General features: G+C 43.3%; 1 protein-coding gene across 1 annotated transcript in view; it reads right to left on the reverse strand.

Annotated features, from left to right (window-relative positions):
• Positions 1-23,810, reverse strand: part of LOC105456368 (hemicentin-2-like) — a 189,365-nt gene that overhangs the window by 110,496 nt on the left and 55,059 nt on the right. Inside the window, exon 2 of the mRNA XM_011700337.1 lies at positions 22,251-22,359. Coding sequence (XP_011698639.1) covers positions 22,251-22,359 — 109 coding nt within the window. The remainder of the gene's footprint in view (positions 1-22,250; positions 22,360-23,810) is intronic.

A 23,810-nucleotide genomic window follows, 5' to 3' on the forward strand; every position in this document is an offset into this window, starting at 1 on the left:
GTTGCCCTAAGACAACAAGAAATCGGTCGCCGCAAACAATTGAATCAGCTTCAAGTTTACGGAAATCCGCGGAAACGAGTGAAATGCATACGCAGAGAGGCTGAGTGGGTAGGAATAGTTAACCGTCAGTTAGATAATTAACGCACTCGGCGGCACTTCCAATTAGCACGGATAGGCAATTAGCATATAAGCGCGAGGATCGATGGCAGTTTGTACATATAGTGGACGGTCGCGAGCGCGAGCGCGAGAGCGGGACATTCGCGCGCAGTGTGCAATATGCAAAAACGAAGGACGGAAAGATCTCGACGCCCATTAATAATCATTTAGCGAACCCAGCTCGGATAATATATTAAAACCGTTTTGTTGGGTTATTTATGGATCGCGGGCATCGAACGCCTTTAATTTATCTCTTACCGCTTTAAAACCGGCAGGATTTCGCCATATTTTTATCCCCCGCGCTCGCGCTATACGCGCGCGCCGAAAATTAAATTTTTCTAAATTTACGTCACTCGTTGTGCTGCGCGCGATACGTTCTCGTGAATTTATACGTCGTATCAGATCGACGGGGCGGTAGTTGTTTATCGTATTTCTCTAGCGTGCAATAATTAACGATTTTACAATAATTGGAAAAGAGGATTGTTTGCGCTGTGCCTGCGAGTTAAATGGATACGAGTATTAACTTCCGCGCCCGGCTATGAAGTGAATCGATTCAATTTTCGAACGGGGCGCCGCCGCGTTCAGTTTGAACCCCGGGCAACAACTTTGCTCAACAGGAGAAAACAGAGCAGGTACAACAGATCTCACTCAAATGTAAAAGTTTTACCCCCAAGCTCGAAATGATCCCGAAGAGACATTTGATATGCTATACATCGTAGCAAGTTCGTTCACTTTAGCTGGAAAATATAAACGGTACATGACTACGTCTTTCTCTCTCCCTATCTCTCTTCCTCTTCGGATACATGAATTTCTCTATACACTTGTGTAGAAATCTTGTACCAGGCATTTGTTTTCTGAAAAAGTTCGAGAGAGAAATCACCGAGATCGACGAAGTTTACGCGCGATATATGTGTGTCAACGGTGAAATTCGCTGAAACAAAACGCTTTCATCAGCTAGGCCAGAATCAAAAACTGCAATATTAAAAAAGCTTTGATAACAAAGGTACGGAGTGCGGCGTTTCGAATTCTGATAAAAGCCCCGGCGGATATGAAATTTTCCGCCTGTATATAATTCGCGGAATTTCATTAAATCAAAATTATTAAAACAAACGAAGATGCTGACGCAATAAAGGATGAAGGTGCGGAAGGAGGAAAAAGGTATATGACCGGGAGAACTCACGGCGGAGTCGTCGAGGAAAAACCGACGGCTAACGCCATCCTATCCCCCGACGATATTCCCCCGTTGTGAATTTTTCTCGCTTCTCTTGTTTCTTTTTCATCTCATGATATCTAATACGTTTCATCCCGTTGACGGGCGGATTAACGAGGGATTCTTGACCGTCGGGCATCGAGTGGCCACCGAGTTGTAGATACAGCAAGCTAATCGTTGCCTGGACGTTAATTACCTTAATCGATCGAGAACACCCTCCGTATTTCGCGTGGATATATGTGACGTAAATAATTATGAATTAAATAAATAATCAATTTTGATTACGGGCGTAACACGTGTCGAGAAATGAGAGAAACGCTCCAAGTTTATTATTTGTTGATTATCAGACGGAATTTAATCGTTTAATTGCGACTGACAGGGATACGGAACGTGTTTATGGTAGATACGATAAAGATATTGTGCAGCCCGAATGTGCCATTAAATATGCAAAGCAGCGAGAAGGCAGTTGCTGGGCGAAGCTAGCTATTATGTCGACAGAAAGCAATCATTACGCACACTTAAGCGTCGTACTGGATATCATGATAGTGGCGAAAACGAATATTAAAAGGAATGATAGATGTGTACGCAGCATCCAAAAGTAGCTAAACGTACTGCCCGTGGGGGTAGTAATTAAATAAATAACATATAATTTATCTTCTAAACATCTTGGAGATTCAAGATATCAGAAAATATCGAGCCAATAAGTTAAGCTATATATAAATTGTCGATTTATGAAGAGAGATTTGCGCTTACATGTTTTATCGCGCAGATAAGTGGAGAATTTAATAACGGAAATGAAAAATTTTTTTCACGATGCAATATTCCATTATGGATATTCTGAGATAATTTGAAATGATTCTACGATTCTAACAGTATCTGTTATCCATGAATAGACATAACGGATCTCATTTATCCGTTAGAATATCCAATAATAGAGCGTATATATGCGAATCGAATAAGGTCCTCGATTCATCATTAAATCATCGTCATTGCGAGCGAATTCCATTTATTCGGTACCAGCGGTGTATATATGTATATAAGATAAGAGACACGTCCTCGCTTATTCACACATTACGACACATTTTACAAATATAAAACTTTCCCTTATCTCATCCATTGATTATTCATGTAATCGTTCCGTCCTCGAAAAATTGATTTCTAAAATATCGGAGAACCGCTTCGCCAGTCATCGTGCTGTATATATAAAATGCTGGATATATCCGAGGCGACGCGAGTGCGCGGGAACGCGCGCGCGTGTAAAACGTCGTGGGAGAACTTAATTTCACGTCGTATCGCTCTTCGATACGTCGAGGGAATTCGGTTTATACGGCGTCGGACGTTGCAACGGATAGAGAAAGAGAGAGAGAGAGAGAGAGAGGCAGTCCCGGGTTGTGCGCCGCGGGCCGCTGCCGCCTCCGTCGCTGAGCGACCGAAGTTCCCGTGTCTCGTTGAAAGCGTTGTAACTGTTACCCGAACCCAGGGGGATTACTGGTAATCTGCGGTAAGCTAAGATACGTGCAGCAGCGCCAGGTACCGACAACCTGTTTCGGATATTGTTACGACGAGTAGTCCGGCAGCGCGCGAGGCGCGTTCCAGTCGTTTCCGTCCGGGGAAGAGACTCCCATGCGAAACCGCCCTTCCCATGATCCTCACGGCGGCCGCGGCATGCAGTTTCTCGTGGACTCGTTAGCGCGCTACACCCGACGTGCACCCGACGAGCTCTCGCCGACGACGATGAGGGGATGGCGACCACTCCCCCCCCCCCTCTCCCTCCTGCCCCCGATGCAGCCGGGCGCGAATTAACCGGTTAGAAAGTTAACGCGGAATCACCGCCGCGGAAAGATAGAAACCGACGGAGCTGCAAATCGCCCCTCCGCCCCGGTCCGCGTCGTTATTATACGTTCATCGGGCACGGACCGACAAGACGAGATTTTTCGCCCGCTGCAGGGGTTCTTTTTTCCTTTGTCCCTCGGCGGATTGCTCGCGGCGCGGCGCGGCATGGCGCTTGCGTGTAATACCGTCGTCGTCAAACGGGAAAAAAATTCATTCGCCCCGCATCTGCATAATTCCGGAATTAGAAATTACGATCTAGGTCTGATTAGAATAATCTGCATGAAAACGTCGTTCGACTGTCGCGCCCTGATTTCGTACAAATTTAATCTCGGCCGATTTAAAACTCTTACGCGCGGAATTAGATACGGTGCGTACCGCGCGAGAACGATCGTCTGCGGCAGTTCCCGCAAAAGTGAATTCCTCGAGCGGCTTCGTTAGTATGCATATCGAAGTAAAGAGGACGAAACGCGCTAAGAGAGAGAGAGAGGAGGGGGAGGAGAGGAGGAGAAACCTGCATTTAAAATAAATCGCCAAACCCGGACTTGACCCAACTAAAAGTATCATGTCACGGGCTGCTTTTCACTGCTCTTTCGAGGCTCGCGCGGGAAACTTAAACAGAGTCTTCAAAAGTACTTTACATCCAAACGCTATACCTATGGTATACATTAAGAAAACTGTTGCTCGCGCAATCGAGGTATCTCATTTACGATGTAAATGGGAAGGAAAGGCGTCATAATCCAGCCCTGTAAACGGGCGACGTAACGAACGGGCTGCACGATGAAAGTAAAAGACAGGCACGTAAATCCGTTCGCGCATTTAGTGGCGAAGTTAACGACGACTGCGTTATACTATTCGCCGTAAAGCTTTGTTTTTTTTTTTTTCGTTCCTGCGAAACTTCACCGCGGTAATTATACCGACTTTAGCGAGAACCTCGATGGATATCGCCGTGCCATGTGTCTGCACGATTATTAATCCGGAGTTGTGACGAAATCTCAACGCACGCATTTCTCGCGTGCAGACGCGACTTCCGGCGCCCGCTTCCTGACGAAAGTCGCACGGGCAAAAAAATTCCTACGACTTCGAATGATATGCGAGACGAGTAAAAAAAAAAGCGTCGTAAAAGAAATAAACTGCCACGCGCGCGGCACATAGGTACCAGTCATATTTACGAGAAAGGGGTCGTAACACACTGCAGGCCATGAATTACAGATAAATGAAAAATAAAAAAAGAGAGGCGGAAACGTCGAGTGATCGTGAGCGGCGCGCGGCGACGAAAATTTTACGACGAGGATAACTCTTTTTCTTTCCCGCCAAAACAGAGACAGTCTGCGTCGATCGAACTGCATCACAGAGAATTTTCGTTCACGCACGAATTAACTTGATATAGGTACTACTCGCGCAACACGGCGACAGTGACACGTCGTGCAGCGAGCTACGTAAAATAGATTCGGCTTTCGCCGCGTCGCGAGCTGTCGCGAGCCAAAAATGCACGACGAAAAACACGTTCTTACTGCAGTGGCACGGCGGTTTCACGCGTTTTCAAAAAGTAGCTTTCAAGGCGTAATAAATTTCACCCGCGATATCTCTCCGGGCGTGCAGATGCGTGAAAAATTTGTCACACGCTTTGCCGCAGGTTTTTAAGTTTTATCGCGGTCTGCGTCGAAACGTATCGAAATTCCGCGTCACCAGTCACGAGTTAAGCTCATAGTATTGACATATTGAAGTGGATCCACTCGTTACCCCCGCGCGCTGCAGTTTTGCGGAACGAGACCCGCGGGAGCGATATTCTGAATTTTCGTCATCACACGTTATATACACGAGGGAGAGAGAGAGAGAGAGAGGCCCGTGAGAAATGCCGTAGTTCGGAATGCGCGTTCGCGCACGCAGGGCACCATTGTTGCCCGGGCTTACAGTGGATTACAGTAATATGAAATATGTCGCTTCTTGACAGAATTGCGCGAATTACGACGTATGAAATGCTCGCGCCGCGGTGTGGGTTTCGTTCTCGCCGCCGCGCGGCGCGAAACAAATTTTATATCACGCGCCGCATCTTGTTGCAGTCGCGAAGCATTTTTGACACCATTCCGCAATATGCAATTGTCACGACGAGTTTCCACCGTCGTTTTTTTTTCCACATTCCCGTCATTACGGAATTGTGCATCGGCGTTCGTATAGATATAGACAGGACCATATATCTTCTCGTCGAGCAAATATATAAGTATCTTACCCTCCCTTTCCTGCATTGCTGGCATTATCTCTTTCAGTCAGGATCAGTTAAACAGAAGGTAAAAAAATGTCTTAATAACCGGATAAATATATACCTTTAAGTGCAACACTTTAAATAAGAGGGTCTCGACAAAGAAGTGTTTCGTGCTAAACTTTAATAGCGACTGCATATCCGACGAATAGCAGTGAAACCGAGATCGCGTGCAAATAATTATTCGATATACGTCTCTGTTAAAGATGGTACCGCAATAATTTCACGCGCTTATCCACGTTCTTTTATAATTACTCTCTTCAAGCAAGCCTTAATATATTTTTTATATTACGCTTGATGCAAACCCGTACGTGTCATGCTGTATCTCAATCGATTTCACGGAGAGCTGTATAGGACGTTTCGACATCGGGGAAAATACATCTCGCGCCGCTGTTCGTCAATCATTTTTGAATAAATTTTTCGCTGACGCGGAAAGGGGTTATATATATCCGCATGATAATTATCATTTTGGTCTCCCTTTTAAATCTGTCCGCGCACGTAATGTTATTTAGCATACGGAGGTCACCTAAAAATAACAGGTGCACTGCCAATCCCAATTAATCTTCCCAGGATTAGACTCGAGATAATCTTGAGTATTTCGCGTGTCGGGTATGAAACATACATGTTACGTCGCTTGATCGTCTCCGCCTTGTTTTAGATCCGCGATAATGCTGCTTTTACCGTATCCCGGCTATTATTTCGATAAGGTTGTTACACGAGGATATACCACGACACGGCGGGGAGATCTACTATATTTTTTTTTTACGACAACGAAAGTGTATAATAATATCGCCCGCGTCGTTACGTTAATAATCTTCTTAATAATCTCCGTTTTTTACGATTCCCCGTAATTACACCCGATCGCCTATATGTAAAATGACATTCGCGCAGAACGCGGAGAACGGCTGATGTCGCGCCGCGCCGTTCGCCCCCTTTACGAGCCTATGTTATTTCTGAATTCTGGAGCGAGCCGGAGCCGTGTTTCCATTAAGTCGTACACCGACGCGGAAGGTGTGTATACGGCGGATGAAATCGCGTGCAAATTATCGTCTTGGCCGGCAGCGTGCAAAGGGCCCTTCTCACCCTTTCCGCCAGTGCCACCTTCCTGCACCCTACGGAGAATGACAAATGGCCGCCCATTAGGTCGATTTCGTGGTCATTCCGTCGTTGCCCTCGCTTCGACGTTGCCGGCAAAAAAATTAATTACCACAATGCCGTGGCTGTGATTTCGAAAGCTGTTGCTGGGAAAGTGCTATCGCGCTGCTAGAGACGCGCGCAATCCGGAGTCTGTAACTGTAATGTGTATACTAATCTCTCCAGGAACTGAATTTATAATATCTGAATTTATAATCTACGCGAACTTATATAATTAAAAGATTCCGCGTTCTCAGAATAGAAGAAATAGGTGAAAGGACATCTTCATCCGAGAGATATATCTTTAAAACGAAAAAAAAGTATAAAAGTCAGTATTACATTTTGAATAACTAAAAATTTTTAAAGAAAATAATTGAAATTTGCATTTCGTGCTAAGCTGCCTCTACTGGTATTTAGAATTTTTTTTAATTCTGTTTATCTAAAAAAAAAAGTACGTTGTTTTTTAAGAGAAAATATATTCTGTAACATATTTTTCACATATATTGTAACCCGGTAAAAACTGTTATGCAGTCTCTATTAAAACGTTAGCCCGCCATGGTAAGCTCTGGGTTTACATTTTACGATGCAGTATGTTTGTAAAAACATAGCATAAAAAGATCCTCTTTATAGTACAAAGTACATTTCCCGATGATGTGCACATTAAAGTTGTTCTTTCCGGTTTTTGCGGTTTCCGTTATTTACCGAGAGTGCATGCGTTTTGTGTGTGTGTGTGTGCGTGTACGGGTGTGTGTATGCGTACAGCACTATAGACATTAAAAACCACAGAACGCTATAAAAATAAACACATCTCTCTCATCACCAGCATTTACTCGCCGCTTTTTTAACGCATTGGACTACGAAATTAGCCTCATTAGGGAGAAATCGAATGGCATTATTTCGCGATACCGGAACGCGCCGCAAAATGGATGCGTGATGTCGACGGCAGGCCTTACGCTTACTCGAATAAACATGAAAGCGTCGTTAATTAACACGACGGGTTAGTTACGCGTGTATACTGCGTAGGTACACGTCGCTTGTCTTTCGCCGCTGGCAACACCTGTTGAAGTAGAAGTCAGGCAGACCTTATGAAAACATAGGCTAACGTTTCGCCACACGCTGCGAAGTAATTGTACCTACATAACGAAGCTGAGTAATTTCGATCGTTTAATTAACTGCCTTTGAACCGTCGCGATGGTTGCGAGAACTTGCTTACAACTTGCATATTATTATCGCGCGAATGAAATTTGCTATTGAGACAACGATACAGATATACATATATCTTCGCTTTACTTTCTCCAAAAGTATTCTTCCGGGAGTTTCTTTCGAGGCAACCTGGGCGGATCGAGCGTGAAATTTGCCCGGCGAAAATTTCAAGCTGGTGCAGGCACCAGCTTGCCGCGATCGATTCTGTTAATGTCTCTTACACTATCCACATGAATTGCATGCGCGATTGCAATTCTCTATGAAATAACCTGAAGATTACTCGGTGCCTCTTTTTTGTTTCCTTCCAGAGCTAAAAGGCGGACTTTCTGTCCCATATTTCTTTACCCATTAAATACGTAATATATAATAAAATTAATATTGAAAAACTACATGTTTACTCATTTATTACCTTTGCGCAATAACATTTATCGATTTATGATCGAAATGATACGAATGCCATTACAATTGGCACATTCAACCATAAATATGTACGTACATTCACCATAAATATCATGATCGTAAATCTATTATTGGATTATAGTAGTTCCTATAATTATAGAGAATATATTCAGTGATTGTCGATTACAGCTAACATTAGTCCCTCTGGTCATCCAATATGTCATCAGTGACGATCTGAATATGTCCAGATATTCCCAATGTTGCATTATTCTCTCAGCAAATATAGACAGTGAAGATAATATATCGCCAGAGGTAAAATTTACGAAAATGTCAAAAGGTATTCGCTCTTTGTTACAAAATACAGGTATCGTTAATGAAAATCAATAATCGTGTATACTCCAGATTATTAGCAAATCGAAATTGAATACGTGAAAAGGAAAGTGCATCGTTGGTATTATGAAGTAAAAATAACAAAACCTAGCTGCTTAGATTTGTATGGTCACGAAAAATGTTTCATGTATTACCATGTTCGCCGAACGCAATAACTTGCAGCATTTCATCGCCATATTGCATATTCATATATGTACAATGTGTTACATTTAATTGTGTTAGTGTATTAAATGTAAAAGTAAGTCACTTCTCTACACTTAGTATACTAAGGCTCGGTGTCATAATTCGCGATTAACTCGATTTGACCGAAGTTCAACTCGCTTTATCTTTTTCTAATCTTAAAAAGAGATAAATAGTAAGTTAAATCGAGATTAAAGTTAATCTTACATTTGTGGAACCGGGCTTAACACAATTGAACGTGACACTGCATACATTTATGAACATTCAATGTGGCGACGAAATGTTGCTACTCATTCCGTTCGGCGAGTCTTTTTTTTTTATAGAAGATAGGGAAATTCATGTTTTGATCCTCGAGGGATCAGTCCGGGAGTGTGACATTCGACCTGGAGTGCGCAAAGCGGCGCCTGTAGCCACCAAAACCCTCCTTACACACGAACACTGCCCATAAGGGAGGACTCTGGACCGCCGCGCCGGTTGGCATTCGCCGCGAGTTTCACAGAGTCCGGAAGAAAAACTGCCACCAAGAAGATTGGTCCTATACGGACATTTAGAAAGAATACATACAACAAAACGAAAAACGTTACTTGAAATGAAGAGCGGCCATTCCTGGCACACCTATCACACGATAACACTTAGGGTGCGATCCAAGTCACACATACTGCCTTAAAGACAGGTTCGACAAAGTCGGTACGAGGGAGCACATTTCACAAAAGGTGCCTCAATCCACAAAACCAATCCCGATAATAAATGACTTAATGAATGGTTACAGACTAAGAAAACCATAAGACGTCCATCAGAAATATCAAGAAAACTAGAAAACCTGTGATGACTGATAAAAATAAATAAACAACTAAAATAAACGACTGTATGACGATCACATTTGCACTTAAAGAAATGCAACACATGACACACATCCTGCCACGAAAACAGATGGGACTTACAAGGACGACATAAACAGCGACAAACATGTATACCATCAACTGTGAAGAATTTAGAATACACATGGGCGATCTATTTGCGCCGCCTACACATTCCGAGTATTCAACAACAAATCTATCAATTGCAACGAATGACAATCGTAAAGACAGAGACGACACGTTAGCGAACCCTAAGCTAAACTAACTAATCTACACTATGTATAACCATATTTAAAAAGACTCATCCACAATCTCTATCCCAAGTCCGACCCGGGCCGGCTCGAAGTGGGGATGGGACTTGCTCCCTCGTGGCAAGGCCCGGACCAACTCCGCGTAACGTAACCGGGCCAGAAATTCTTCTGTCTAGAACATACGGTTCCGCGTTCGACGAATCTGGCAATACACGGAACATCTTCTGTAACCAACTTTTTTCTCTCTAACCTATCTAGTTAGATTTTCTTAGTTTTATTTTATGGAACGAGCGGACGAACGAACGAATGAATGAGCAATCGAACAAACGAACGAGCGAACGAATATAGCGATCGAAAATTCAATTCTCAGTTTGAGATATTTCATATTTTATATTAAAATATAGCATGATAAAATATGAAATATTTCGAAGTATTTTTCAATAACTTTGCTTTTATATACAAAAATAATTAGAGAAATCATATTATGTAAAAAAATATATATATATATAATTTTCTTCTAGGTGGAGGCTAAAAAGATATCTTCATATCTAGAAGAAAAGCCTCTCACTTTTTTTAATGGAATTGTGTAATTTTTTTTACATAATATGATTCCTCTTAATTATTTTGTATATAAAAATAAAGTTATCAAAAAATACTATACGAAATATTTCATATTTTATCACGCTATACCTTCATATCTTTTTAGCCTCCATCTAGAAAAAAAGCAATTCGACCAAATATGCCCCCTTGAAACTGTTTTTCACTTTTATCTGAAACATTTCTTTATATCATCAGTAATTTCGGAAAAATTGACTGTATCATTTATAATGGGATACCCTGTATATTTGTAATATAAGAACAAAGACAAAAATAGATGGCACGATAGATTGGGAATTTTCTCAAGGGAATTTCCGCAAGAGTGCAAAATTGGCGTCACATTATTTTCGCCCTCGCAGTCGAACGAGGCCGGACTCCGCTATTGAAACTCCAATTTTTTCTCTTCACGTCCCCACTGTAGAACATCCTTTTTTATCGCGCAGCTATAAATTTAAGAGGGGCTCAGCGCCGTGGTTTAATTAAACTAGTTTAGCCGTCATTCTCTTCCCTAAGCCTTCTCCTACGTGCTGTGCTTGAATCGATCGGATACCTTCGTTCTACAATTTTCTTTATCGTTAATCCGGCAGGGGTGTTAAATTAATTTTCGCTAGCGCATAATACCTACAAAGGGCCAAGTATAATAAGACGGGGCGCATAGCGAAATGGACACGATGGCAAAAGTTTTCTAATAATCGATCCGCAAAAAAGTTTCCCACCTACTCCTCCCGGCTACTCTAAATATCGCCAAGTAATCAATATCGCAGAAAAAAAATGTGAGATCATATTTTTAGTTCGGTTACGTCAGACATCAGGTTATTATAGCATCGCTCATCGTCCGAGGACAGCTAGGCAACTTTTAACGCCAGTTTCCTGCTTCGTAAGAGATCTTTGACATTTACGAGTTCATTGCGTTGTTTATCGCTCGAGTAATTTATGAAGACCTAAATATTGCCGTACGATATTAATGATAGTTTTGACATAATTGATGTATCTTTAGAAACTTCCTTTTATTAGAAAATGAAAGAGAGATTATTCATAAATCGGAGATAATATTAGATGATAAAAATTATTCAAAGCTTAAGCTCAATACTGAAGGTGGTTAGAAATTTGAATAATTGTTTGGAACTGCTCTTTTTCCCTCTGAAATCTATTTATCCTTGTTCCGCGCGCTATCTTTGAAATCGCGTACGCATGTGTCGTTTGATGAACACAATTACGACCACGTAATAGCGCGAGAGATTTTAATCACGGAATGCGTGGTTGAAGTATTCCTATATCGCTAATGATATGCATCGAACCTCGCCGCGCGGCCGCGTATACCGGTCGGATTAAAATTCCTACAATTATGATTTACATTGAAGATCCGACTGGCGATAAAGTAACATGCCGTATGTTATTTTAATTTTCAAATACTGATCGTACATAACTGTCAGCGTCGCGAGGCGCAACGCGGTGGTGCCGGCGAGGATATAGTAGTTTCGACGGGTGCGAAGTGCCCGTTTAATTATGGGACATCAGAGAACGACGTTAATGATATTCAGAAGCACTTTTCCAATTATATCCCCCTTTATCGACTATACCATACTCGAGTTTCGCGAAGCCGGCGAACGTCGGGGGGGGGGGGGGGAGGCCGGAACGCGGTCGAGCAAAACTTCCTCGGATGAGGTCGGCGATAATAATCCGCTGCTTAAAGTTCATAACAGCCTCGTGACGAGGGACCGTGGAGATTTGATTTAATTCGTCGCGTCACGATCTTCGAGTCGCGAAATATTACACGGCGCGGCATCGAGCCTCGGAATATATCTCGGACACTTTCATTGTAGCGAAGTTCCTGGGGCGTCAGGTCGTCCAGAAAACTTCAAGTGTACTGTAATTTTTCGACGAAAAGAATCTTCTGTTCTCCGTCTAGGAATTTTAGCACAACGCATATAATACAACGCGCCAAAACTTAGCGTTTCTATGAAATTCTATACCGTCTGTTGTTGATACAACAATTCGAGTCGGCGCGTGGCGCGTTTGTCGATCGCAAGTATAATCTTATAGCGTACCCGACTCGGCCGTATCGAAAGGGTTAAGCCGAGTTGTAAATCAGGCATAACTATAAGTAGACGTAACGGAGCGCATTACTCACTTGGCTTATCCAGATCGGATAGTTCCACTGCAGACGGCGAGTACGCCGCGGCGGCTACCAAGACCAGCATCGTCGTCGTCGTCACGACACTCCACCACCGCCACCTCCACCACATTTTGTCCCCCTTTCACGTGCACTGCACACACCCTCGACCCCCCTAACGGCTGACGACCCCCTGCGCGCCCACCCCCGCGCTCCGCCGCCTCTTCAGTCGTTACGTTGTCTCGCGGCCGTTGCGAGCCGGCACTAATTGCAACCCTCGGCGCTGCTGCCGTTCTCGTCGTTGATGCTTCCGCTGTCGTTGCTGTTGCCTCTGCCGCTGCTGCATTGCGCCGCCATCCACATCGTCCGCTGACGCTCTTCGCCGTCGTTGTTGCTGCCGTGGACGTCGCCGTGAACCGACATGCCACGCGCGGCCGTCCGCTATCTGTCTTCGTCGCTCACCTACCCGTCGTCATTTAATGAGACGCGCGGGGCTATTTGTCTTTCGAGCCTCTCAAGAGAAACGAAACACCGGACCTCTCTAACGACGACGCACGCTACCGCCGTGCCGTGCCGTACACGGTGTTCCCATCTTATTCAACGATCTTCGATTCCTCTTATCGCGTAAGATCCTCCACGTTAGAGAAGTTCGGACGATTTGAGCGCGCGCGATCGATCTCTCTCCGGCAGATTTTCCGGATGTAGACGTAATTCTTCAAACTCGCGGATATCGTGAGAGTAGTTGAAACTTTATCCGCTTCAGACCATTTACGCCGTTTGTTATCGCTCTCTCTTTCTCTCTCTCTCTCTCTCTCTCTGTCTCTCTCTCTCTCTCCCTCTCTCTCTCTTTTTTCATTCCATGACCGATGCGTTCTGTCAGGTAAATTTCTCGCTGCCGCGGGATTCCATGGGGCGTGTTGGGCGAACGGATGATCACTGGATTTACCGGATAAACGGATCCGTAACGGAGCGGAGCCTCTCCTGACAGGGCTCTGAGTGGCGATTGTAGTTTTATCGTCGCGGAGTGCAAACTCCTCTCCGAAGGGTGCGATAGGTACTCGTCGGGTTCTGAGCGACTCTGTCTCTGGCGTCCCTACCGCCGTAAGTTGTGCTAATGCGCTGAATCGCACGGTAAACCTCCGCGGAATGAAACAAGATATATCCGCCGGGCCTTTTGCAAACTGAACTTGCAAAGTGAATTCGACGTGTCTCGGATATTTCCGATAGTTGAAACTTCAGCACAATATATCCACGTCCAATCGCAATTGTGAAGCGAAACTGCGAGAACCCGACAAATTTTCGAAACAGTTTAGAAAGTTTATCTCCTCTATAATTAAGAATACGACTATAGCGTTTGGAAATAAAAAAAAAGCTTCAGGGCGAAGGTAAATTTTAGGATGCACTCCGCACTCGTAAAAATCATTCGCATTGAAATCGAGTTATTTCAGTTTCCTCTAAACTTTTGCGCGAGTAAAATGGAAGTGAAGCTGTTTGTCATCAATTATCGAGATTACACGGATGTCGGAAATTTCGGAGCGGAGCGCTCGTCGACCGTGAAACAAATGTCATCGCTCTTTACCGCCGATTGCACTTTCTGTACCGGTATATTTCGCTGTTACATTATCGGCACATTGGTCTCATCGAGCAACAGTCACGAATCAACGATGAAACTGCATGCATGCGTATGAAAGTTGGTGCGGCGGAGTTATGTATAGTATGTACACGGTGTAATATCGACGCGTGTCGCGATTAAAGTGCCGCAAATAGACTTAATTGTTAACGCTCGTTGCCGGTTAATCGAACATGATGCTATACACAGGTATATCCGAATTGCGGTATTTACTTGGAGCACAGTACGTGGCCGATCGAGGGCAGTTTCGAACCTCTCGCACTTACCCCTCGCGGCGACAGCCGGAGCGTGCACCGTGCGAGCATGTGCGTGCGCGCGCTCGCGAGTCGATCGTGCGTTCCGGCGATCGTCGATATAGATTCTCGAAAGTAGCGGTGAAAAAGGGAAAAAAAAAGTTAAGTCGAACAATCGCGAAATCCACTCGCGTTAATCACCGGCGTTAATCGTCGCGGCTTTAAACGCCGGGGAAACGCGATCGCGCCGCCGCGTTCTCCGCGGATCGCAACTTCCGGATCATCGATCGGCACTTGCAGCGGGAAGCAGGTCGCGGAGACGGTCGAAGCTGGCGAGCCTAAACCGTGGACGACAACACCGCGCGCTTTCGCCCCGACTTTGATTCATGGATCACCCGGTCCGCGTCGCGTACCGTCGTGAGGCGTACCGCGTAGCAAACCTCCCCTGCACGACGAAGCCACATCGAGTCCTGACCCGCGGCGGCTCGGTACTGAAACCATTGAATACCGCGAGGAACCCTCGCGACTCGCGTCGGCTTCCTCCGCCCGCGCTCGGCCGTCTTCGGACACGCTCGCGCCGTTCGTCCCACTCTGGACCCCGCGGCTTTATCCACCGCCTCGCCTCTCGCTCGCTCGCTCGCTCGCTCGCTCGCGTGCGCTTTGCTCCGAAACTCCCACATTCGGCGCGCATCTCCCGTCTCCGTCGCCGGGGTCCGCTATGATTTACAGGCGCAGCTAATGAGTCGCCATAATCGCCGGCGCGGTCCAGGCGCGCGAACGTAAGATTTCCGAAACGGAAACACGAGAGAACGCGAAAGTAGTCGGTATACGTAGCGCGGACGGGACGTCAGAGTCGTTACACTCTTACAAAATTAATGGGGCTTCGTGACAGGAAAAGAAATTCCTGCAAAGGAATCGAACTGACACTTTCGAAATGTGTAGATTTCACCGAGAAAACGGTTAAATGAAGTATAAAAATGCGAGGCTTCCTAATCGAACGTATCGAATGGACTTCGTCGTATAGCTGATTACGTGATGTCCATATATTTCCAGGAACCCGAGACTTTTCTCCTCGGATCTACGGACCTTGAAGATCTATGGAACTCGCGTGTACCTGTTGTTGAAAGAGGATATTGCACACAACGATAAACATGTCCTCCAAGAATGAGAGCATGCACTTACATATCATAGAGTGTGTTACTGAAAACTGATAGTTCGTGCGTATCTAGCGCATGCACGAGATAACGACCCTCGAAGCTTCATGAGTCTCTCTCTCTCTACGAGAACTCGCTCCAATCACGATAAATTCCGGCTTTCGTGTTTCCATCGCTATCGGCAATCGCCTGCAAATCACTTCCTAATCCTCATCGAGTAGGTATCTACGAAGGTACCCTTCCTAAATCCGCTTTGAATGTTCAAGAATGTTCCTATATACGTTGTCCTATATCGTTATTTTCTCATCTAACCGTACAACGTCCATTTAAAAATTCACTCAAATATCAACTTCTTCCTTATCACGAACTTTAACAATATATATATATATATATATATGTATATGTAACAACTAAAATTTACACGATATCATTCATGAAACGGTTTTTATTTCAACTAGAATTTTTATGTCTAATATTTTCTCTCACAAATCCAAATATATTTTCTTTGGCGCCCAGAATATTCTGTGCCACATTCTGCACTTTCTCAAATATAATCACATATAGCGAATCGTATTAAAATAGTTAGACACGTACGATAAGTGAGAGGAGAGCCTCTCACCAGTCCTTCATTATATAATTCATTATTTTATTAATTACTTTATTAATTATTAATCGATAAATCAAAATGACCACATTAAATGATATTTAAGTGCATTGTTATGTTAATACCTATTTTCATATTTTAGTAAATTTTATATATTAATTCGTGATTATATATTAGATTTTATTACGCGATTCCACAGGCGCGGAAGGAGGGGGGGACGGAAAATCGATACTGCGATAATAAACAATATTTAATAACGTTTATGCGTTCTAATTACATCGATATCCGGAGCCGGCCATAATTGATGGACGTCGCTATTTACTTAACATTTCTCGCAATCTTGATAAAGTTATGCGTTCTAATTGATGCAACATTTATCTAAAATATTTGTGCGCAAATGAATGTTTCGTTATCGTTAGCAATAAAATGTAGACTGACATTACGTTTCTACCGCAGCGTATTTGGACAATCACGGAAAGCGCAAACATTATTTAGAGAACCGGCACGGGTGCGATCGATTCTCACGAAGTGTGGTGACACGCAATCGAGTCCCCGGGTCATTGATTCCGGTCCCGACGAATTAATATCGCTCTCCGAAAACAGCTCTTGACGTACAAAACAAAATGCCTTTTAATTAAAGACAGGTTTTCCCCTCACAGACAGGTTATATTTTCCTGCGGTCGCCGCGTCCCTCCTCCCTATACCCTCACTCCTTGACTTTTCGGAATATTCGCAGCCGCAGCGGTCATTCCACGAGTTCAAAAGAGCGCATCGTTGACGTATGTATACGTTAATATTTTTCATATTAACAATACGCACACGTGTGTTACTTGGCCGTAAAACCCGTCCCCGGCTTTTGCACAGCCGAGTTAAAAGTAATCGTTCAAAGAGGCGCGCAATCGGCGGGTCCTCATCTACCGCACATGCACATCGGCATGCAAACTCGACGCCGCGCGCGTGCTTCGTTTCATCGTCGAATCGCCGATATTTTACATCGGGCACAGAGCCTGCTTTCATGGATGCCCGGCGAATTGGAACTCGACACCGGGTCATGCATCATGGTACATCGTCGGACACCCAGGCTGTTAACCCAAAGCGCAAGCTTTGGATACGATGTTATAGGCTCCCCCTACCCCTCCCCCCTGCCTACTGTGTGTGTACCCTTCGACTTGTCGAATAAACCATGAAGCCTGTCAGTCACATTGCCTCCTCGTCTTCCCGACCACCCGAGCGCTCTCGCGTCTCTCAATGGGATCTGAAAATCGGGTTTTACCCGTCGTTCGACAGGTGCCACAAAGGCAGTCGATTATACCACCACCACCAGCGCGCGCGCAGGGGGGTCCGCTCGCCGGAGCGAACTCCAATTCGGATGTCTTAATTGCACCCGTTGCTTTGATAACTGTTTTAACTCCCGTCTTTATTACTATATACGCGATCGGGCTTTAATGACGACGGCGGCGACAATCGATACGCACAGCGGCGCGCACCGAAGAAAGTGGCCTCGTTCCTCCTCGGCGAGGATATTAGGGGAGAGTTGCCAAATGCGCACACCGGTCACACAAATCGTACCTCTTCAATATTTTATAATTCCATTTAATAGAAGCAACATTTAGTAACAAAAATATGAAGTAATTAATAAATGTGTGAGAAAGACAAAAAATAAACAGGTTACATCTCGTTTTGTGCATGCTATCAGCATTTGAAAAAAAATCAGATAAAATGTAAATTTTCGATCAATTTATGTAGCTGATACCAATGTAACAATGCAATTTTTAATTGAATTGTTACTTTTTCCTAAAAAGAAAGTTTATGATAGCATATTTTACATTCATCGTATATACATATTTACAATTATTACAAAAATTATATCAATATTTTTATCATCTCTGTCAAGTTTCCTAAATCGTATCTAACCTAACCAGCATAAGAGTTCTTATTATATATCGTATCGGTACGATTTAGGAACACTAATGTATCTTTATCTTTAGATCACATAATCAACATTCCCAGATAGCACACAGAGCCCAAAAGAATTCATTAGTATATTCATTTCAGTTTTATATCATCAATTCTGAGTTCATTTTCAGGTGCAAAAAGAATCCCTTTTAGAAAAATAATTCGTTTTGGATCTGAAAATAAACTCAGAATTGGTGACATATAACTGAGTTCTTTTTTCATTCTCTGTGCTATCTGGGATTATTTATTTTAACACGATCAAAGTTGTTCTGTATAGCAAGTCTGTAGAAGAAAAAACCGTCATCGAATTGCGCAATCAAAACAGCTATTGTTTGATAAATTACAATTAAAGTATATATTAAAGTATTAATTCATGATTCTTTTATCAATCTTGTGTTTTTAATTATTTTCATAAATTCATAAAATAGTTTAGAAGGAGGTACTATTAATAAAACTCACAGGTACAATTTAGGCCGGTTTGCTGAATCGTGCTTTCTGCAGTACATTACGAGAAATGCTTATAACACTTTAATTTGCTGTTAGCGAAAGGTTTAATATGTAATAACAGCCTTAAACATCAAGCTATAATTTTTAACGTTTGTTTGCATTCCAAATAATACCAAATGTAAAATATAACTAAAAATACCTTAAGTGGTATGATTTCGGCAACTCTCCCTTGTATAAGTACACATTTTCCAATTACATTGTATATTTTTGCCGAAATGGAAACACGCGCCGGGAGAGAATTAATTGTCACTCTCCCTCGATCGTTATGACTCGTTAAGTCGCGTTCTTCAAGAATGTACGTTAAAAAATATACGTATATGGTAAAATGTTCGTTCGAAGAACATACGATAAGCTGCATCGCGCACTCTTCCCGAGCGTCGCGCGATTTAGCCGCCGCCGCGCACTTCTCTCTTCTTACCGTACCATTTAACAAATAATCTCGACATTCGCGCGGCATCTCGCGCGCGCTTCCCCACGCTGCCTATTGTGCTCGCAAATCACTCGCCCCGCTAAGACATCCGTGTGAATAATGGCCCCGTGTCTCTTATTACTGCGATTTTCGCAGAGTCACAATAATGCTTTCTTCCTACGTATTGTGAAAGAACCCAGATTCCTAAAATCTCTCTCTCTCTCTTTCTTTCCCTCTCTGGGCGGAGTGTAGAGGAGCGAGCGTCGGGATGCGAAAACGCGGGCGCTCCTGTTCGATCATAAGCGCGTCATTAATCACCGGACTAATGGCTCTCACTATTTCCACTATTGTCGCCATTATCGGCAAAATCGATCGGGGAAATGGAAAACCCGCCCGTTCGTTTGTTTCGCCCCGAAAGAAACGAGCGGGTTGGCCAAGTAGAGGGTGAGAAACACTCTCCGATGGTCCCGTAACAGTTAACGGCGGTGCGAGATGGCCGGGATGTAACGCGAATGGCGTGGGGGAGGGGAGGGAAAGGGGGGGAAAAGGGCCGTTCCGGAATTTATGCTGGTGTTTACGCGAAGTGGACGGCGCGCGCTCCACGGCGCGGCGGTGTGAAACGTGGTGGGTAAGGATAGTTATTACGATCTATTGAACTACCGTCTCTCTCCTCGAGGAGACGGAAAATTCTGTCTCGTCTCCTCTCAGATCCGGTTTGCCGGTATATAACCTACCGCGCGTGTGTCTCGCGCCACTTTCGCGATTTCTCTCGATCTCCCTCATTCCGGAAAACGATCATCGGGGAAAAAAAAAAGATAGACGGGCGGAACGGCGAATCGGCGCGGATTCTCGGAATTATGAGCGAGAGTTTTTCTTAACTTTCTTGGGGACCAGGTATGTCGAGGCGGGAACGTTCCTGAATATCCATTACTCCATGCAATTTCCAGAACCCCCCCCCCTCCCCTCCCCACCCCACACCACGGCCGCAATCAGAGGAGGAAAATGACTGCCCTAATGTAATTTTACGAGATTCCCGTCTTTTGCGTCCAGGAAGTTTCCTGATTTAGCGTCGAATGTTCTCGGACGCTGTATCCCTTTGGTTTTTAGTTATGAACTATTTTAAAATGAATTATCAGTATGAACCGCCGCGCCGCGCCGGCGGAACAGACGTTATTGAACTGGGCCGTGGTAAAAGTTATGAATTACTTCTGGAGAAGTAGGAAACTCTCGCGGGCGAACTTTCGTGAAGCCGAAATCAAGTTTAACATCAACCTACGCCACGTTTCACACTTACGTTTCCCTGAGATATCACTTCAGACTCCGCCCGCCATATGTTCGTATGAGAATTTCTGTTTTTGCCGCGAAAAACCGTCGTACATCAAAATTCATTGCTGCTTCATCACTTATATTGCCGTAACTCTCGGAAAACTGCCGTTACAACTTCTAGACCAACTATTGCATAATTAAGCGTGTAACGATAAAACGCTGCGCGCGGGTCCACCGTGTGCAGCGTGCGATTCACGAAAGCGATAAAAAAATGAAATTCCCGACTGCGTCGTTCTTTTATTGATTTTTTTTTTTCGTGCAGTACGCACGAATTATCGTGCGATTCATCTGAAATATTTTAACGTCCCGCGCTCCTTTTTGCGTTTGTTTGAAATGCCTAACCCACGGCGTGGGACACGCCTGCGGAAAGGTGTGAAAGGCGAGGGAGACGCGCCGCGGCGATCGCCTCGTGCAAAAAGGCGACGTGTTCGGCCAACGATAATAGAGGACAAGGCGTGCTACGAATATCACGTTCTTTCGCACGAAGCGATCTGCATCTTCGTTACACCTGCGCCGCCCCATGGGAATCCGTGGACAAGCCACGCATTATGCAGATAACGCGTTGTTCGATGAACGAAAATCACACACGCATGTCTCAATCCCCCTCCCTCAGCTCTTCGGCTCCCACTCCTTGTCATTATATACGGTTCCCGCATTTTTACGAGAAAGAAAGGTGGAACTGTCAAGTGCACACTTCATATGCGTTGAGCGTATTAGCTGTGCAATTGTATTACCTGTTTTTCACCGGAATGCAAATTCGCGAGAACTATTGTTCGCTTTCGATAAATATCGACCAGCACGAGTACAGGTATATACCGTATTCCCTCCTTCCCTTCTCCCCCTTGACGCGACGCAGTCAAGCTAAACTCACCGAGAGCGAATTTTATTTTTACATTTAAACTGTAAACTCCTATCTGTATTATTTTTACTCGACCAGCTTTCAATTTCGAAATATGTTTTGGTATTAAACGCGTTGTAAAAACGAAGAAATCACCATATAGTGGAAAAACAAGCGCCGGTGGATTGATATAATAGAGAATGAAAGAGAAACGGGGAAATAGCAAGAGTCGGAAACAGAGTACGAAAAGGGTGAAAATAAAGGCAACCTTTCGCCAAGGATTCCGCGGCCACCGACTTCACCGGTTGCTTCAAGACCCTTCCACTCCCGAGGCTTTCTCCTTAACGAGGAACGACTTGTCCTCGTTACCACACTGGGAAAACAGGGATCAAGAGAAACGTAAGAGGGAAAGATGCTTCCCTCTGGAACTGAAGGATTTGCGGAGCCCGAGAAAAAATTAGTTTTATGCGTATGAGGCGCATTTTTTTTTTTTTTTTTTTTGAAAAACAAAGCCGTGACAATACATGTTCGTTGTATGCAAATATCTTGTTAAGATTTTATACGCATGTGTCGATCGAAAGACTGCATACATACGATGGAAATTCAAACTGTACAAACAGCTTAAACATTTTAATTTATTTTCTTGCGAATAATTTACGTTATACTTAGCTTGTTGTAGCTTTAATTAGAATTAATATAAGATTTATAAATGTTATTTCTCGATTATGATAAAGTAATTTGTTCGGAAGTAGACGTTTTTTCTTATAAAAACAAATGCTAGATATAAATCGAAAAGGAAATTTCTTTCGTACTTGTCTAAAATAAGTAATTAAGATAAATAATATTGCGCTTTTTACATCGGCAAGGACAAGAAAACGATCGCGATGCGAAACAGGAAAACGAAAAACAAAAGTGTTTCAAGTAGTGATTACCCGCCCAATGGCGAACACAGCTATTATTGGTTCTACGAAGTGTAACAGTGTGTGTAACGATCACGGTCGATCAATACTTACGCACAGTTATTTCTTGCAGGCCGGTACCATTACGCCGCAATGGTAAAACGATGGCGTGAAAATTAAGTGAAAGAAGTGTTCTCAGACCTTTTCTTCTTAGACTTCTTTGCTGAAAAAAATATTATTATTATTAGTATTATTTATATCGCTAATTCTCTTCTAATGTTTATATGATTTATAAATATATTATATACATATGTATGATTTAATATTTTCAATACAGATTCAATACAAATATCGAAAAAAGGATTAAAAGGCTAAATAAAAAGATTGCTCGATATAAAAAATACAGCAATTCCTATATTTATAGTTTTACACAAAATTATGTCAAAAATGTTTTACCGCGCAAATTATTCCATTTCAAATATCCAAATGTAGTATACACGTTTCATATCGTTGACATAAAATATGCAAATTAAAAAGTATTCAAGAATAACATGCGAACGATAAAACGACATTTGTAAATAATGTTTGCAAATATCACAATATTAATAAATAAGTTTTTCGTAATGATAAAATTTACCGAAATAAAGATAGCTTTGCTCAACAATTTCAGTTTTAGCTGCGATACGGGGACGCGATATTGCGACACATGAGTTACACCTGCTGCGAAGCTTAAACACAAAGATAGAAATAATAAGATAAAAGAAGTAACGAAGGGAGGAACTCGCACGAAGCAGGGAGAAACGCGACCGTCATTAGATATTATGAAAAGACTGTATCTTCTACTTTTTTAAAGTTTAACATACATATAAAATAAAGACGTTACCCTTTTTATACAAGACAATTTTTTATAAAACGCGATCCAGAAAATGACGTTGATCCATTATGTAATTAAAGTGCAATTTTATTTAATTAATTGCGAGAGATTGGGTATTATTAATACTGAATTATATGAAATATCGATTATCCGTGACGTGGAACTATATTAACCGCAGATCAGCTTTTGTCACTCCACTAAACTTAATTAGTAATCTTATTATGGTTTGAAAAGGCAATAAATAGCCTGGCACGCGAGATTAATTGATTAATAATGTCAGTATATTCAACAAAATATTATAGATATTAAGATGTTCTATGTATTAAGCTGTTTAATATAAAATACGTCAAATTATTGAAGGAAAATTCCGTGCACTATACGCCGCGATGTAGATTCCTGCGACGTCCAGGAGGAACATTAGTTTCATAAATGTTGCAACGCGTATAGATTACACAACTTTTTCGGTCGATTCTCCACGTAACACGCTTGTCACGGACAATGATATACACACGCCAGAATTGCAAAGCAGAAACGTCACCGTCAGTCAGGTGCTATATCCGTACATTAAACGCGACGCCTGTAACGTAATCTTTCTTTGCTCAACCTGGGTGGACACGGCCGATTTCTGGCTTAATCCTGGAACGAGATACGGGCCCCGATAAACCGTTTCGAGCCCGCGCGTTGCCCATTACGGCAAAGTACACGTCTGGTGTATACGTCGATGAAAAGGTCCATTTCGTCGTCGCTTCCGGATTTCGCGCAACCCTCAATTTCGGCACATCGTTCCGTTCTCCTGCATA

This window comes from Wasmannia auropunctata, unplaced genomic scaffold, assembly GCF_000956235.1.
Source record: "Wasmannia auropunctata unplaced genomic scaffold, wasmannia.A_1.0 LD335709.1, whole genome shotgun sequence".
Taxonomy (NCBI): Eukaryota; Metazoa; Arthropoda; class Insecta; order Hymenoptera; family Formicidae; genus Wasmannia; species Wasmannia auropunctata.